At 36.9% G+C, this 18,529-nt stretch overlaps 1 protein-coding gene across 1 annotated transcript; it reads right to left on the reverse strand.

The window, feature by feature from the left end:
* Positions 1-92: 92 nt before the first annotated feature.
* On the reverse strand, positions 93-18,515 carry LOC122086561. Its single transcript, XM_042655474.1, has 8 exons — positions 18,484-18,515; positions 18,212-18,288; positions 10,936-11,003; positions 1,145-1,466; positions 804-916; positions 663-728; positions 339-429; positions 93-181 (listed from the first exon to the last, which is right to left on the reverse strand). Exons 2-8 carry the CDS (start codon positions 18,255-18,257, stop codon positions 108-110), a joined length of 780 nt encoding a protein of 259 aa, XP_042511408.1. The 5' UTR covers positions 18,258-18,288; positions 18,484-18,515; the 3' UTR covers positions 93-107.
* Positions 18,516-18,529: the final 14 nt, after the last annotated feature.

Here is an 18,529-nt window from a genome sequence, read left to right on the forward strand (position 1 = left end):
ATTCAGCTCCAAACAACCGATTCCATCACCACGAAAGCAAACTTACAGCCAAATATTATCAAACAAGAGAAACTAAAGGATCTAAGGACAACGAGAATGCTGTAACATCATACCTTTAACTTTTTCTGCGCATCCTTCTCAAGAACAAGACCAGCTTCAACAAAGGCATCAATAATGACTTCTAAGAAAGCTCAAGAATTCCAAAAAAAAAAAAGAATACATGGTGACATTTACAACCACAACTAGATAATAGCCAGGTTTGTATGCTTACTAACATGTAAATGCACTAAGTGAATAATCAAGTACAAAAAGATATGCTTTGAGAAATATTTGGATACGACAAGCACGGCAGAGGCGGTCTTCGGTTCCAATTTCTTCAACTGGAGCATATAGAACTCGAGCCTTTGCTAGTGAACCCCTCATACAGTCCTACTTGATCATAAAAGCCAAAAGCATTCTAGTTTAGATACGCACAGCATCAATAGATAAAGCTGAAAGTAAGAAACCACACACACAATAACAGGAAGAAAAAAATACCCTCTCTCTTTCCCTTCTCTCTCCCCCCAACTCCCTCCCTATGTGATTATAAAATTCTTGCAGTCTTAGTTAGAAAATCAAACCTTGATCTACAAGATACAAACCAGCAACGCAAAGGAACTTACCAGCCCTTTAAGCCTCACAGAAATGGGCCGGTGATCCAAGGCATCCAATATTTTGGGATAGACTCTCTGCAGAGGAAATATACAAGGTTGAATCATTTAGTGGTCCACTTTGGTCAATCTCTTTGTATAGCAGGTGTTTACCTGCAAAACCTCAGTAGCAGCAGCAACACGCTCCTTGTTCCACAATTTCAGCATTAGCACAGTCAGGTGAAATGTTTTTGGTTTAATAAATATGGATTTGTCAATACCTGAATCTGTCAAGCAACAAAGTTTCTTTGGTAATTAAACCACAGAAAAGATAATGAAATAATTGCAATCTGGAGTCTGAAAATGGGAAAGAAAACAAACTCCCCACACAAAATAAAGAAGTTGCAAAAGATCCAACAATAAATAGTTGCATACATACATACATACACATTAACTAATAAAACATTAAACATCCTAAACATCTTATGCTGAATTACTAGGACTCATAAGTATACCAGTTAAGAGAGAGGATTTTGATGCTTTAGGCGGATAACTAACGAAAGGTATTTTATTGATCTCCACTTTAACATGTTCACTATCATCCTCAACTTTAAGATTAACAGCAACATCACGTCCTGCATCTAAAGGATCATCCTTCTCTTCTCTGTCTTCTGAAGTATCCCCATTTGAATCACTCTCCAGATTCTCGTCCTGTTTAGTACTGCAATTTCCCAGCACAGAGTTCTGGAAATTGATAAGCTTATCTACCAATGCAGGATGAATAGCCAACGGAAGTGACACAAAGTGAGAGTAATCAAGACTCGGGCTCTTAATTGCCTGCATTTCACACATGCACACAGAAAAGAATAAACCTTTCTGTTAAATGAAACAAGAGGAAAAATTGCATTAAAACTTCTCAAATTAGCAACCTGTACACTCAGGAATCAGGATGAATAACATCTAATTAACATGCAGTCAATAGCCGACCCCATTAAGTTGGGACAAGGCTTTGTTGTTGTTGTTGTTGTTGTTGTTGTTGTTGTTGTTGTAACATGCAGCCAATATTCAAAGTAACCAAGAATGTTCATAGAAACATTTTTAGAGAACAGATGTGGAATTTGTTCCCCTTTGGCAATTATAGTTCTACAGAACAATGTATGTTTAATTTCAAAACTTCCCCCAAGGTTAAAGAAACCTAGCACTCTACTAATTGTGTCAATGAAAGAGTTGTGCTGCAAGTGGTGAAATCGGTTGTTGCCACTGTACCAAATAAAATGCACTACAAGAACAGTCTACAGATGAGACTGTAAATTTAGTCCAAAACCCCATTTCATGGAATGTTGTTTCAAAGGTTAATAGGATGGACTGTCTATAGGTAGGACTTTATCTTTTTAGAAAGTAAAAACAATGGATTCTGTTACAATTGGAAGGCTATGGGGGACCATGGACCTCCATACCATGGGATTATATTTGATACAAGCATCTTTGTTAGTTTCCTATTCGGTTTAGGGTAGTTGTTAGCTAAGTAATTTATTTTCCTTTTTTTTATTATATCTTCTACTTTCCTATTTGGGTTATGTCTATATAATAGGTGGTCGATATATTAAATGAAAAGGAAAGTCATAACACACGGTTGTGACTCCCAAGTTACACCAATCTCCTTGTCTCTCACTTATTTCTTCTTTGAATATGGTTCTCAAATCTTTACATCGTATCAAAACTTTGATCTCCAAAGACTAAATCGATCAAAGCTCCTTCCTTTTCTATCAGTAACAACTCTTCTCTCCATCACAGATTGTAACTGGTTCTTCCTATGTTTTACGAATTTTAGAGGGGGTGGTTTCATCCCTTAGTTTGCTGGGTTTTTGAATGACAGATTGATTAGTTGTAATCAATCATATGGTGTGAAGGATTAACTCAAAGTACTAGATAGTGGTTGCTGTTTTGGTTTTTTTTATCTGAAGATTAGTATTCAAGTAGTGGAAAAATTGATCAAAGCTGTCAGGGTTTTGGCCCTCTGCCAAAATCGATTTTGGTCATATCTTCTTATTCAAAGCTCAGTTTGGAAAATCCTTTGGAAGTTTTCTTCCTCACCATCCCAGCAACATTCGATCCAGGTTTCAGCTCCATTGGAGCCCTACAGATCAAACCACAGGTAACCCTAGATTTTCCCTATTAAGGGTTTTGGAATTTGGGTCAATTCTTCATGAATTAGTGATTTGGTGGAATTTTGTCTGAAGGTTAAGTTGCTCTCAGTTGTTCTCCTATTCGGATTGATCAATTGCATAAGATTAATCAATTGAGTGATTTGTTTTCTGACTCTCTATTCTCTGTGAATCAACTTTTTGTTCTCTGGTAAGTTCTGTGTTAAATCTCGCATCAATGGCCAACAGTGAGCCAAAGAATGTTATCACTGAGGTGATATCCTCATCCTCTCATAGAATTACAAAGAAGAAGCTTGCAGGAGCTACCAATTTCCAACAATGGAAGAAAATCGTGTAGTTGGTTTTGACTGGTCATGACCAGCAAGATCATCTTACAAAGATGAAGTCTACAACTGATACTACGTGGAATATTGTTGATGCATGTATTTTGGGTCAGCTATTGAACTTGATGGATAACTCTTTCATTGATATTGTTACTCACATCGATACTATGAAGGAGTTGTGGGATTATCTAACTTTTGTATTCTAGACGAACAACCTTTCTCACATCTATGAGCTTTCTCAAGATTTTTATAGGGTTGATCGGAAAGTGTCGACCTTGGCAATACTTTCTTATTTCAAGAGGATGTATGAGGAGTTGAACTCTCTGCTTTCTATTACTAGTGATGTCAAGAAGATGCAGAACCAACAAGAATAGCTCGTAGTTATGGGTTCCTTGGGTGGACTTGGATGGAGTATGATGCTGTCAGGTCTCAAATTCTTGGAGGTGATAAAGTGGCCTCTCTTGCAGACACCTTTTCTCGAGTCTTATGAGTAGCTCGAGAAAATTCTCATGATCCTACACCTACACCAGAGGATATCTCCATCCTTGTGTCTAAAATAATAATGAGGTGGGTTTATAATACTGGCAATGGAAGTAGTAAGGGGCAACCTTCTGGTACTGGCATGCGTGGTAATAGGAGTTGCCTAAACTAAGTGTACAAAGTGGCACAATTTTTTATTTTATTTTTGCTACTGTAAGGGGGAGATGGAAATTATCTTATTATAGTAATAGGATTCTTTGTGATGGTGGTTGATGGAAAACATTTGTCCTTGTGTACTGCTATCGTGAGGGGGATATTCAAATTATAATCTACTCATTTAGATTTATTGTCTGCTCAAGATTATTTCGTTTGAAGGCTATTTGCTCGTCTGTCCTCAGCAACTATTTTATCTTCTAAAGATGGTATACTCAGTGACTTTATATTGTTAGGTATATTCAACAACCTGATGTTGTTTGGCTCACAGCGACTTGATGCTGCTATTTATCTATGGAATTTTCGGTGAGGCGTCTGTTTAGGGAGATCTTTGTTTGAGGCTCGTGAGTGCTTTTGTTGTAGCTATTGGGAGCTACAGTTTTTGTTGCAGCGCCTTCTTTAGGAAAGTTTTTATGCAGTTGTTGGATGTTACACTTTATTTTGAGATTATATGGGAGTGCTTTCTTTGGGAAGGGTTTCCGTTGCTATTGGAGTGCCTTCTTTGGAAGGGCAGTCGTTGCTTTTAGAGTTGTTGATGGCTTTATGAAGGTTAATTAGAGTTCTCTTTGTGATTATTGGAGTTCTTGTTGGTCCAAGCTGGAGCTTTCTTTTTATATATGTATACTCTAGCTTGAGGGGGAGTGTTAGAATGTATGAGGAATGTGTCGGTTGGAGGGCTATAGGTGACCATAGAACTTCATACCATGGGATTATATTTGATACAAGCATATATTTGGTAATCTCCGTTTAGGGTAGTTGTTAGCTAAGTAATTTAGTTTCCTTCTTTTTTTATTGTCTCTACTTTCCTATTTAGGTTATGACTATGCAATAGATAGTCTATATATTGAATGAAAGGGAAAGTCCCAACCACACGGTTGTGATCCCAAGTTACACCAATCTCTTTGTCTCTCTCCTATTTCTTCTTTAATTCTGGTCCTCAAATCATTACAGATTCAAACATTATGCATCATGTATTTTCAGCATCGATTTCAACATAGACTTGAGTACCTATGGAAAACGAAATAATAGGTGAAAGTTCATGATGATATTCCAAAATATGAACAATTATGAAAGCCATGAAATTTGTGTAAACATTGAGATTTTTGGCTAGGGTCTTAGACTCCATTTTTTTCAGTGGGAACATTTTTCCAGGAAATTTGATTTTCATTCATAAAATGTCATAAAGTTCTTTGCCATTTGTTCATTTAAAAAGATTCAAGCACGAGCCATGCTAGGAGGACCTTGGGGTCAGCTATCTGGTGAACCCCCCCTCTTCCATTGCATCACTCCTATTTCATTGCTTTTTTTTTTTCCAAGGAAGATTTTATTTCATGAAGCCCCAATAAAAATTTGGGGGTCCTCTAGGTGGCTGACCCTGTGGTCCCCAGGACAGTTCCTTTTAAGCAGCATTGAATTAGGAAAAGAGTCAATCCCTATGATGGTGTTGTGCTTTCCATTGCTAATTGTATCATGGACACAGATGCCACTACTTTTTTTCTGGAATCAACGTCCAAATAAGTCAACATTTAAACAATGATCCAGAACAAAACATTGTATCTTTTTGGCACAGATTAGGTTCCCCTTTTCAATTGAAGATGAATTCTCAACCTGGCCTTATTTGGATTTTAATTGTAGACCTTATGATGCAGAATTCCACCAAGAAGAGAAGATGAGCATATTGTTCTGGGGGTCGATTTAGTTTGTTGGGTCCAACTGAACCTATATTTTTTTTCGGGAAATGGACCAATTCTATAAGCGCAACTATTAAGGATTTAGGTCCTATACAGGATTAAGTAGTTAGTTTCGATTTTTTTTTTAATGTTCCAGAATAGCTTCTATTTTGAAGACACTTAAGTTGTAAGGGATTCCTCCTACCATACATAGGGTTTCCTATTTTGTGATTCTTATAGATGTTATGAATAAAGGAGAGGGGCCATAACCTCCCCACGAATTGAATTATTAAGAAATTGAATTTCTCCTCTTGGGTCAGTGTGATGCTGTTCCTGAACTGTGGTGATGCAGCTCCAGCCATATTGTGGTGAAGCAATAGGTTGGGGTTGGTGGTGATGCCATTCCCGCAGGCCTAGCGGTGATTCCAATAATATCCCTTCCTATTTGCTTCTCTTAATCTTTTTCTTCCCTTGATTTATCAGTAATCTGATCTCATGTTTCATTAAGTTTTCTGTTCTGTATTCATTACCAGACTCAGTCCATGGATTTCAGAATACTTTGTTGCTATTCTGACTGTTAAATTCCAAGTTTCTTAACTGTTCTTCTCTGCAACTGCAAGTTTCCATTCACCTGGACTCTATTTGCTAACCAAGTATCAACTGTTAGTTACTATTATTTGTAACAGTCTCTATTTTGTTACAGTTGTAATATTCAGTTCTCTACAAGTTTTTAAATTCTGTTTTCTTCTTCAGTTGCTAATCTGGTTTCAAGTTTCAGTTTCTATTTCCCATGAGTTACTACTTTTGTTCCAGCATTACTTTCTACTTCTGGTTTTCAATCTACTTTCTGTTTCTGTCTCTGTTTCTAATCTCGAGTCAGTTACTATGTCTGAATCTAGTTGTACTTTTAGAAAGTTCCTAAAATCTGGTTTCCAATTCCAACTTCCTATTACTGAGTTTCTAAATCTAAGTTGTTATTTTCAGAAGTCACTATTTTGGAAGTTTCTATTAATCATTGCCATATCTCCAGATCCATCCTTTGGATCTTGGCCAAATTTTGAAGGATTATCCCTCTCCTCTACAGTGCTACTCAACCAAGTTTTTGAGGACATCAGATCAGTCCATCTTGAGTTATTAAAATCTCATTATTCTGGTCCTAAGGTTGTTTTCCTGACCTGTGGTTTACATCTTAATATACTTTTATGTTAACCAGATTGCATTATTTGTTATTAGAATTATGAAGGGACAAAAAAGCCATTAAATTGACGGTACAATGTTGAGGGGGTTGCTAACTCCTACCTCCGATTGAAGGATGATTGTGCAAATCTGATTCGACATCACTACATGTTGAGTCTTGGGGAATGGTGACTTGTGCCAATTGACACCAGCTCTCCTTTATTCATAATAGTAGGATTATGAGCACAAACACAAATATGCCCCTATGGACCATTCTACCCTCATATCCATATTACAACACTCCCCCTCAAGTTGGTGCATGGATATCACACATGTCCAACTTACACAAAATAAGATAAAAAACTTTACCACTGAGTCTCTTTGTAAGAACATCTGCTAACTAATCTCCAGTCCTCACAAAAGGAATACATATAAGACCCTGCTCCAGGTTCTCTTTAATAAAATGTCTGTCAATCACTACATTCTTAGTGCGAACATGCTGAACTGGATTATGTGCAATTCTAATGGCTGACTTGTTATCACAGTTGCATCATGGGAAATCAAATGGGCATTCCCAAATCTCGAAGAAGTCCCTAAAGCCAAAGTATCTCACAAATACCATGAACCATGGCTCAAAATTCAGCCTTTGCACTTGATCTTCTTGTTATGCCATGTAACAAGATTCCCACCAACAAGGTACAATAGCCTGACGTGGATCGTCAGTCATTTGGAGAATTGTCCCGGTCAGCATCAGTCTATGCCTTTACATGCATACAATCAAAAGGTGAGAACAAGACGTCCTTCCCTGGAGCTAATTTCAAGCAACAAAGAATGCAAAACACAGCCTCCATATAAGATGAGTAGGGATCGTGCATGTATTGACTTACCAAATTAATAGCATGAGCGATGTCTAGTTGAGTATAGGACAGATAGATAAGGTGTCCAACTAGTCTCTGATATCAGATGAGAAAGGTCCAATGGAAAGGGCGAAAGTTTGAAAGCACGGACCTCAATTCTTGCTGGAAATGCAAAGAAGGTTGCATGTGTGTGTATATATATATATATATATATATTTTTTTTTTGTCAAAGGTTGCATGTGTATCGAGGTTCTTTCCTTGGTCGGTAATGGAATATTGTCAATTTGTTAGGAGGTTGCAGCAGGCTAGCAGCCATATGAGAAGCCAAGGTGACTGATCTGCTCCTCCCGCACCCCATCCCAACCCTACAACTCATGCAGCTATACATGCATCTCATCCTTTTGCATCACTTGAACCCAACCCACAACTCACATCACCTGCTAATCAACCGTTGGCTGCCGCTACTAAGAGCAACAGAGTTGAGCTGAGCTCTATTGTGCACTCGTTAGGGCTCCATTGCCGATCCACTTTCCCAGCATTCTCACGCAAGAAGGGAGAAAGACAGACAAGCAAAAGCCGTTTTATGTTTAGAACGTGGATTTACCATTTTAACCCCATTTATAAGCACATGCTCATTAATGTTGAGCGCATAAATGAAGAAAAAGAATTTTTGGTCAAAATACATGGATGACTCTTGATCTATTTGTGGATTTTGGGTTTTGTCAATTTTTTTAAAATAGAAACGAGTCCCATAAATGATACCAAATGCAGCCAAAATCATTTTCGTGAACAAAAATAAAAAAGAAAAATGATACCAAAGAGGGCCTAATTTTGTTCCAGCATTACTTTTTAATTTTGGTTTTCGGACTACTCTTTCTATTTCTGTGAAAGTTCCTAAATCTGGTTTCCAATTCTGACTTCCTATTTCTGAGTTGCTATTTTCAGAAGTAACTATTTTGGAAGTTTCTATTTTTCACTGCCATATCTCCAAATTCTTTTGTTGGATCTTGGCCAGATTTTGAAGGATTATTCCTCCCCTCTATAGTGCTACTTAATGTAAGGGATATTGAGAGGTCAATAACCCCCAAGAATGTTCTCAAGGCCCCAATGAAAATAGGCAAAATAACTAACAGATCTGGAAATCAGAATTAGGATCAAACCCAAAACAGGGCTGAAAATAGGGTAACCGCGGTTTGGTATGGAACGATCAGAATGGAATGGAAAGTGGATCGAGTAGAGGTCCTATGGAGGTGATGAATACCCCAAAAGATATTGGGGAATGGATGGATGGATTAGGAGATCTAGGTGTTCTTGATTTGGAGGTTTTAGATTAGGAAACTAGAAGAGGAGACTGTAGAAGAAGATCCAGCCAGAAGATGGGGACCAACTGCTGGTTCAGTCTCTCTCCTAAGGTAGCTGGGAAAACCCAAAGGGGTCAGCTGATCAGGTTCTTGGATGGGCAGATATGGCACTCAAACTGAACTTCAAACCCTAGCTTCTTCTTGCTGATTTCGAATGTGTCTTTGCTTCTTCAATAAGTGGCTACTGGTCTTTAATCTTGTATTAGAACACTCTCAGATCACTTTCTCACAATTCAGAATAAGAATAAGAGAAAGGAGATGGGATAGATGTGGGTGGGATGGATATCTCAGCCTGGGCCTCTCACCCACAGCTATTTCAGCTGTTGAAGAAATTCTTTCTCGGAATATGGGAGCAATAAGCTGTAACTATCATTCATAAATTCGTGTACAATATTGTAGCCCCTTACAAACTTATATAAAAAACTCAAAACGTACTCAAACACTAAGAAGGAAAGGCCTAATCCAATCCTTGACAAATTAGGAAATCTAAACTGACTAGAAAACTGAAATAACAAAGAAAATGGACTCAAAACATAATAAGACTTATTAGGACTCCTAAAAGATAACTTAAGACTCCAACATGAGTTAGACTCAAACAAAACAACCTAAACATATCAAGTCTAGGACTCTAACTAAACTAATGAAGTAAATCTCGTTTTCCTACTTTCTACCCATATTTTAGGCCCATTAAAGTGGCCTGTTACAAAGAAAACTCATGGGATCAAAGGCCCAACATCTACATAACTCAACCCAAGGCTTATTTCCAATAAAATAAACCCTTTAAGTGACTTATCTTAATCACTACTCGACCAGGTTGTCAAGGCCATTAGAGCAATCCATCTCAAGTTATTTAAATCTCACTATTCTGGTCCTAAGGTTGTGTCCTGCGATCCTTATTTGTGGTTGGGATCTGAACCTACTTTAAGGTTAACCAGATTGCATCACTTCAGATATTAATGGAGTCCCATGGTACATCATGGGTATTTTGGAAGAAAAAGAAAAGGCAAATATTTGATGACAAATCCAGAAGTTGGCCCAAAATGATTGTTATCATTGGGTCCTGTCACCTGTCCTATGCTTATCAGAAGGGCAGTTGCGCTGCAGTGTTAGGACACTGTGCTGTTAGGTAGTCAGTGAAGGGAGAGAAGCAAGCCCAAAATTAAGTCTACCTCTCTGGTATTTAATATGCCTTACAAATAAAAACAGTTATAATACCAATAGCAGCAACAACAACAATGATAACAACAATGCAGTGGTTTCATTCTAGTTCGTAATTTTCCATTTTATAACTCAAAATTTTAGTACTGAAAATAGGACCCATATGGTAGCCCAGTAGCAGTGTATGCACGGATTTTAAATATCCTTCTCATATAAGGAGGAATAGAAACACCACTGGAAATGTGCTAGAAGAGACTTAGTTCCTAGGCAAACAACCGCCAAATGATTTTAACCATCTATTATTAAGATTATTTTGGAGTTGATGCCACTCAGGACGAAAATGCTAAGAAGATACAAAATGAAGAGTTCTATTGCAAAAAAAAAGTAACCAAGTACAAGAAAAACAAGGGTCAAAGGGGACCACTTAACTCTAGGGGATCTCTTGGAGAATCACTCACCCAAGCATGGGATTCAATCACCGCTGGAGAGCCTCTACTCAAATGGGGCCTCACTCACGCAAAAGTGGGAGTCTTTCACAAGTGCTTACATTGGAAACAAACTCTCTTCTGCTTACAAGCTAAAAGATAACACATACATAGGAAAGGGAAAAAGAGCCATAGGAAAAGATCTATTTGAATAAAGCCATTGGAAAAGAGCCCTTGGAAAGTGAGACAAAAGTGGAGTCTTGAGCAATATTTGGTCATGAAATCATGCTGACATCATTAGGAGTAAAGATGCAAGAACAAAATGAGGGAAAACATGTAATTATGGGTATGACTATAAGGAAAAGTTTTGGCAGAAATTGTGATTACTGGCATATCATGCAAAATATTTCCTTTAAACTATTTTATCCAAAGTCCGAATCAGAGGTGGGGGTTAAACAACAGCATGGATAGTAATGACCTTCTCAATTATATCCTGTATTTTTTCTGATGCTTTAGTAACACTTTCAAGGGAAACTCCTTCAATGACTGCAGCAAAAAACCACATGAAAGTCAAGCACTAGATTATTTAAAAAATCCAAATGGAAAACATTTTATTGGACAGGAGGTTGTCAACAATAGCAGTTGTTGACAGATACACTTATATTCTTCTCTACTTGAAAAAATGAACATACAGCTCTTCTGGACCTTATTATTATAATTATTTCTACGTAACAATTTTATTGAGATAAAAAGGAAAAGGTATAACTAGCATCCAAAGAAAGGCAAAAGCAAACAAAACAAAGAACAATTCTGATTAGCGTAATCAAAACTTCTGACTATGGGTCCGAAAAGACAGTTTTTGTATCTTTTTAATGCAATATTGAAGCAACGATAAGAACCCGTTTGGTATTGTTCTAAAAAAACGTTTCTATCGTTTTTTAGTTCTATTGGAACAAAAAACGCAAAAAACTGTTCGGCAACATTATGATGTGTCTCAGTTTTTTTGAAACAAAAATTGAAAAAAACGATTTGGAGGATGAAATATGGAACAACAACTTGTCGTTCTGTCCAACATGTTTCGTTCCAAACTTGAAAAAAGCAAAACAGATCGTGAACCCTCGTTCCCTATAATAGCAGGCTGAGGGCACACAAGCAGGAGAAGAAGCACGATCAGCACCCCTCTTTCACCTCTCACCCTTTCACCTCTGCGCACACAGAGCAGGAGAAGAAGAAATTTGCGGCTGGAGAAGAAGCACGATCGAAGCTTGAATCCTCGACACAGTAGGTTCATCTTCCCTTTCTTTCTTCTTCTTTGTTCTTCATCTTTATTCTTCTTCTTCTTCTTTGCTCCTCTCTTTCGCATGAACCCCAAAAAATTTTCGATTTTTTACAAACCAGATTTTCTCATCGTTCTTCTCAGGAGAGCTCCGTTGCTCTTCTCTGCTCGTCCCTGCTCATCGATCGCGTCTGGGTCTCAGATCTCATCCCTGCTCGTTTTCGCTCAAACAGGTACGCCTAATTAGTTTCATTCTTCTTCTTCTTCTTTGCTTTTCTCTCTTTCGCACAAACCCTAAAAAATTTTGGATTTTTTACCAACCAGATTTTCTCATCGTTCTTCTCAAAGGAGAACTCCGCTGCTCTTCTCTAGTCGTCTCTGCTCGTCGATCGCGTCTGGGTCTCAGATCTCATCGCTGCTCGTTTTCGCTCAAACAGGTACGCCTAATTAGAAAAAACCCATCAATGGTTTGTCTGCGCTGCCATAAATCTAACAAAAACAAGAACCTAAAACATCCCTGATCAAAATTAGAGAGTAAAACAGAGGAAAGTAGAAGAGATAGATGAGTTTACCTCTCCATTCGATCCTTGAGCTTGAATAAGAACTTCTCATTGTCCTCCTCTACAACTCTTACTAATCTATCTAAAACAAATTCTTTCTTTCTTGAAGACTGAGGTTCTGAACATCAACTTCCATTTTCTCTCCATCAGTTCCAAGGAGTATTGCTTTCCAGGGAGTTCGAATTTTGATTCTATTGTGTTCTGTGTACTGTTTCAGTAATCAGATTTCCTTTCAAGCCTCTATTAATTTCCGCCCTGTATGGGCACTTGGTTGTGAGGGTTGGCTATGGAGACCCAACTATGGTAGATAAAACAATTGATGAACCTGTGCATCAACAATAGAATTTTTTTCCAATCTGTGCATTCAAGGTAGAGCATGTGCTTTCTGTAGTTTTGAGCTTCAGAATGAAGGGTTGCTTAAGTATGTTTACCTATACGCCATTGGCCTTCATATGATCTTATTGGAGTATTCCATAGTTCATGCGTCTCCTGTCTCAACTCTAGCTGCTTATTGTGTTGAAGGAATCTTCTTTGTCATATGCCATCCAAGATATTATATGAAAATTGCTCGGGTTAAGAGTAGCTTATTCTGCCCTGAAATTGGAAATATTTTTCCTTCCAGCCATTTCTGTTCAGTGGATTAGCAATAATGTAGCTAACTCCAAATTCTGACACTCAAAACAAAGGCCTGAGCACGAATCAGCTTTGAACTTTTAGCAAGTTATAATTTTAAATTATCAACTGCAACTCCAAGGATGATGAGTATCCCCCAGCTTCTGTCTGATGGAACTCAATTCTGCCCCCAAGTTTAAAGTTGAGTTGGTTTGATATGGGTTATAGGATCATTTTCTGCTATCCTGTGTCTCAACCTATCAAAACCATAAGAGCTTGACACACTACATGTTGAATTTGTGGATTGTAGTGTTGAATTTGTGGATTCTATGGTGAAGTCTATTTAGTTTAGAAATCTATAGTTTTGGAAGATACCAGTTATTCTTGAACCTTCTTATATAAGATCAGAGGTTAGGTTTTTAGTTCGTCACCCACAAATAATCATGTATTTTTTTTTTCTTTTTTTCTTATTGTATGTAAATAGAAAGCAACATTATTCAATTTCCTTGACACCTAGAGCCACATGGTCCCCAATCCTGACCATTAAAACATGATTGAACCCTTTCCTATTTTTCAAGTTCCATGTTCTTTTGGATATGTATAATAATTTTTCCCTCTAATGTGCATGTGGCTCTCATACAGGATGATCACAATGTTCATTGTTTAATGGGTCTACCCCCCCCCCCAAAAAAAAAGTATAATATCTTGGTTGATAACATGATTGGAGAGGATTTATCTTTTCCTTATGTACACAGAAATGTGTGAAAGCTGACCTACGGAACTCAAGTTCTCTCATGTTGCTCCATTTGACCAACTCTCAGAACTAGTGGATGAAAGAACCTAAATGTGCAATGGAGAATTTCAGATTTAAGTTGCCTACTTCATTGCCCATGTTCCTCTGAATTTTGATATATTTTTTTCTGAAGATTATGGCTACCAATGCCAACAGTGTGGGGATGCTTTCCCATGTTGTGGGTCCAGCACTGCCTCTCTCTCTCTCTCTCCCCTCCCCCTCGGGGTGGAAGATTCTCTCCCACACTGTTGGCATGGGGAACCATCTCCCAAAGGTTATTTATACAATGGGAGAGAATTGTCGGAGAAAGTGGCATAGAGAAGTGCACCAATGTGGGTGGACTTTTGCTAGGTATTTTGGTAGGTTGTCTTAGCCAACCTTTTATCCTAATACCATCCGAGTCTAATAAAAAGTGTTAGATAATACTGTTCTTTGACATCATTCAACAGATTTTGAGTTCTTATGGTGTAGGAAAGATAGTTATGATTACATGTTGAGTATTGGGTAGGAGGATGTTGTTTACAAGCTTTGAGTATAGTACTACTCACCAAGTATTCATGTTAATTGTCTGTAACTCAACTTTGAAAAGGACTAATTCCTTGCCTCTAAGCATGAAATAAAGGTCTATTGGCTACTTAGAATACCTTGTAGATTGAATAGAACCGATGCTATAGAAAAATTACAGTACAAGGGGAAGGTGGGGTTCTAGAATATTAAACATAGAGAATCACCTTGGGGAAGGAAGGTCAGAAATGGGTTGTCTAATTTACATCTCCTGTTGCTACTTCTATTGAATTAATACAACAAAGCTTGTGGGATTTATCAACTAATGGTAGATTCATTCATATTGTTGTTTCCCCTGCTATTAGAATTGTGGTTTTCTATGTTTGTGGTTGTTTGGAATTCATGGTTCATTCTACTTACTTCTCATGGTCTCATGGTATTTTAATGGTATTTGTTGAATTATTACATGTGTAATAAGTTTTATTTCAAATGTTTGTATCATATTCAGAAGATGAGTTTGTTATTTCTTTTTTTAGTCTTCAGTCTTTTTTAACCCAGTATGCTAACTTTTTACACTAACTCATAATGTCTAGCTGTTATGTCTGGAAGTAGTATCCTTGCCATTAAGTGGTCAGAACTTGAGACCATTGTTCATTTAACAAAACTGGATGGGAGGACATTACAAAGCAATTTCAGAAGGCTTTAAATCGTACATTGGGAGAGAACAATTACCAACAAGATGAACAAGTTGAAACACGAGTACCAACAATTCAAGAGACTACTTGACACAACTGGATTTGGGTGGAACTCAATGACAAAATCAGTCACAGTTGATGATGAGTCCATATAGGATAGGACAATACAGGTACTATAGATCTCACTAGCTAGTTGAATTATTTCAAAATTAGATTGCAATGAGTAGTACTTTATACTAGTGATACAATGACTGCTTATGCAGGCAAATCCAGGTTCGTTGAAATACATGGAGTATAGACTAAACAACTGGCCAGATTTAGCTGTTACATCGAAACTGATAATAGTGTTGATATTGAGCAAGTCTTTGAATCTCCTATACCCCGGTGCATTTGGGCATGATGACCCCTTCCATGAGGATACTCATTTATCCATTAAAATTGAGAAAGCATCAAATACTTCCGTTACATCTCCTGTTCGTGGTGGGGAAGGGCATCTCGTCCTAGTTTTTTTTTATTGATGTGTGTAATGTTGAACATGTGTTTTGGGTTGAGACGATGTGTCAGATTGTTATGTTTTACAGTTATTTGTTTGAAATTGAGAAGTAGTTGTCAATTTATTGCAGTTATGTGAAATGCATTATGTGAAACTTCTAGTGATGAAGAAGATATGATCATTCACATGGGAATGGAATTACTGAGTGAGGCTGTATATATTCGGGAACCATATAGGGATAGTGTATTTCCAGTTGCTATCATGATGCATGAGGTATTGAATGGGGATGCCAACAGATGCTATGAAGAGTTTAGGATGGAACGTCATGTCTTCCTCAACCTATGTGATTATGTTAGACATTGGCGGTGATTGAAAGACACGACGAACATCCGAGTGGATGAACAGCTTGGAATGTTCCTATGGATTGTTGGGAAGGGTTCAAGTAATAAGGACGCCTAAAATCATTTCAACCACTCCGAGAAATAGTTAGTGAACATTCAATGTTTCTTGATTGCAATGCAATGCTGGCTAAGGAGAAAATCAGACCACCATCGCAGTATGATACTGACAGAGATTGCATAGAATCGAAATACTACCCTTTTTTCAAGGTAAATCTGTTAATATGATACATGTTTGTAATTAAATATATGCATATTTATATTCTTATATGTAGTGATCATTTAATTGTCACTATATGTCATAGCACTATATTGGTGTCATAGATGGTACTCACATCCATACGGTAGTTCCAAGAAGGATCAAAGGAATTGGAAGGGGATCACAACTCAAAATATGATGTGTGCATTTCATTTGACATGCGATTCACAAGTGTATGCGGGATGGAAAGGTAGTGTAAATGATTTTCGAGTACTTGAACAAGCAAGGAGTGATCCTCGATTGAGTTTTCCACATCCACCTCCAGGTATTACTTTATACTAGTATATTAGATTTTCATTTAGTGTATACGTAATAACATATATTATTTTTTGTCTATAGGAAAGTATTATGTTGTCGACTCTGGGTATGCTAGCCAATCTGGATTTTTGACACCATTTCGAGGTGAGAGATACCATCTACCAGACTACAAAGGGCGTAGAAGATCCCCAAGAACAACAAAAGAGTTGTTCAATTATAGACATTTGCGTAGAAGATCCCCAAGAACAACAAAAGAGTTGTTCAATTATAGACATTCATCACTTCGGAATGTCATTGAACGTACATTTGGGGTATTGAAGAACAAGTTTCAAATTTTAAGGCTAATGCACCAATTCCCAGTGAAAGCTCAGGCATTAATCGTACTGGCATGTTGTGGGCTACACAACTATATTCGAGAAGAGCATATTGCTGATGCTGATGTTGAATTCGTGGGGAGAGTGATGATTTAAAAGTTGAGAATGACTTGAATCTACCACATGAAGATTTCTTGATCATTCTACAGCACAATCTAGTCAACGAAATAGGGCAAAAGAGATGAATGCCACTAGGCTAAGAATTACAAATGTAATGGCTAAACAACAAAGGATGCCAGAACTAGTTGAAAACTAAAACCGATAACTATTTTGACAAAACTGAAAACCTAAATTGATGTTTCAAGTGATGTAGTACTTGTTTTATGTTACATTTATATATGTGGTACAAGTTGAGAAATTATTATGAATGTCATATATTTGGATGCTACATTAACTTCTTTGATATTTAAATTACTGTTACAGATGACTTCTTCTATGCCTCCACTCATAATAGCAAATTGTGAAATTTGTGAGAAGAGTTGTGGTAAATATACAACCAAATCGGGTAAAAATATTGAAAAGAAAAATTTTCAAGTGTCAAGATTCACATAATTTTTTCATGTGGGTGGACCAACTACATCTATGTAGATGTGGTGAAGTTCAATGCAAAGTACGAACTGCAACGAAAGGTCCAAACAAGGGACAGTATTTTCTATGTTGCCCAAATTCAACTGGGGTAATTTATTTCTACGATTGATCTATACTTATAGATAATTTTATATTTTTTTTAATTCGATGTTAAATTTCAATGACCTTAATCACATCTATTATTTGATATAGACTGATAACCGTGGATGTGGTATGTTTGTATGGTTGAAAGATGAAACACATCTCTACCATATAACATACATTATGTTCAGAAAGCTCAACATCAACATCATCCACACCACCGTCCACTTCGAACAAGTACATGAAAGGATATCTGGAAGGGACACTTAAAGGATTAGAGGACCAAATAAATAAGATGAAAGACATCTCCATGCATTCAAGTCTTTAGACTTGGACAAAAAGTGAAAATTTGGAAAATTATGTAATAATTAACTTGGACAAGGCATTGTTAATTCTGTATTTTATTCATCCTTTTGAAACCATGTTTTTTTTAGATGGTATGTAATACTTTATTGTCCCAAAGGATTTGTATGCTTATAGTATTTTAATGTTATTTCTGTAATTATTGACTTAAAAGAAAAGAAAAGATTCTGCAATTATTGACTTAAAAGAAAAGAAAAGAGAAAAAAAAAATGTTTCTAAAACAAGCATTATCAAACGGCAAAACTGTGGTTTTTTTGTTCTGAAACTGTTCTAGAAACAGATTCACCAAACAGCCTTAAATCGTTTAAAAACGGCGTTTTGACACAGAAACTGAAATTTCCATTTTTGACATGAAACGGAGTTTCTGGAACTGAAACGGAGTTTCTGGAACAGAAACGATACCAAACAAGCTCTAAGTTGTAGTTTCAAACCACATTAAATAAGACGACCAAGCAATAAACAAATTATTCACATAAAGGATCTAGAAGCAAAGAACTTACCAATGGAATCCTTCTTAAATGAAGGAAGTATGATTTTCACTCCCATTTCTCCCTCAATTTGTTTCTGTGTGGCTCCCCTGATTACAGCAAGGACATTGTAAAAATCTAGTGGTGCCAATAAGTTAAAGTGCCACTTAAATTTATTTATTATATTTTTACTTTTATTTATTTATTTTATTTATTTTTTATTTATTTTTTTTTTTTAAGTTAAAATTTCACTTCAAATATAGTAGTCTCAAACTATGGAAAAGAATTCAACATAGAAGTTTTACCCTTTGCCTTTGATGAAACGTAACAGAAAGGAAGCAAATATTCACA

Source organism: Macadamia integrifolia, chromosome 8 (genome assembly GCF_013358625.1).
Source record: "Macadamia integrifolia cultivar HAES 741 chromosome 8, SCU_Mint_v3, whole genome shotgun sequence".
In the NCBI taxonomy this organism is placed as follows: domain Eukaryota; kingdom Viridiplantae; phylum Streptophyta; class Magnoliopsida; order Proteales; family Proteaceae; genus Macadamia; species Macadamia integrifolia.

Coding starts and splice junctions, on each gene's coding strand:
- LOC122086561 (XM_042655474.1), bottom strand. CDS start 18,257: ATGGGAGTGAAAATCATACTTCCTTCATTTAAGAAGGATTCCATTG. Junction 11,004..18,211: donor ATTTAAGAAGGATTCCATTG/GTAAGTTCTTTG, acceptor TTTTTGCTGCAG/TCATTGAAGGAGTTTCCCTT. Junction 182..338: donor CCGCCTCTGCCGTGCTTGTC/GTATCCAAATAT, acceptor GAGCTTTCTTAG/AAGTCATTATTGATGCCTTT.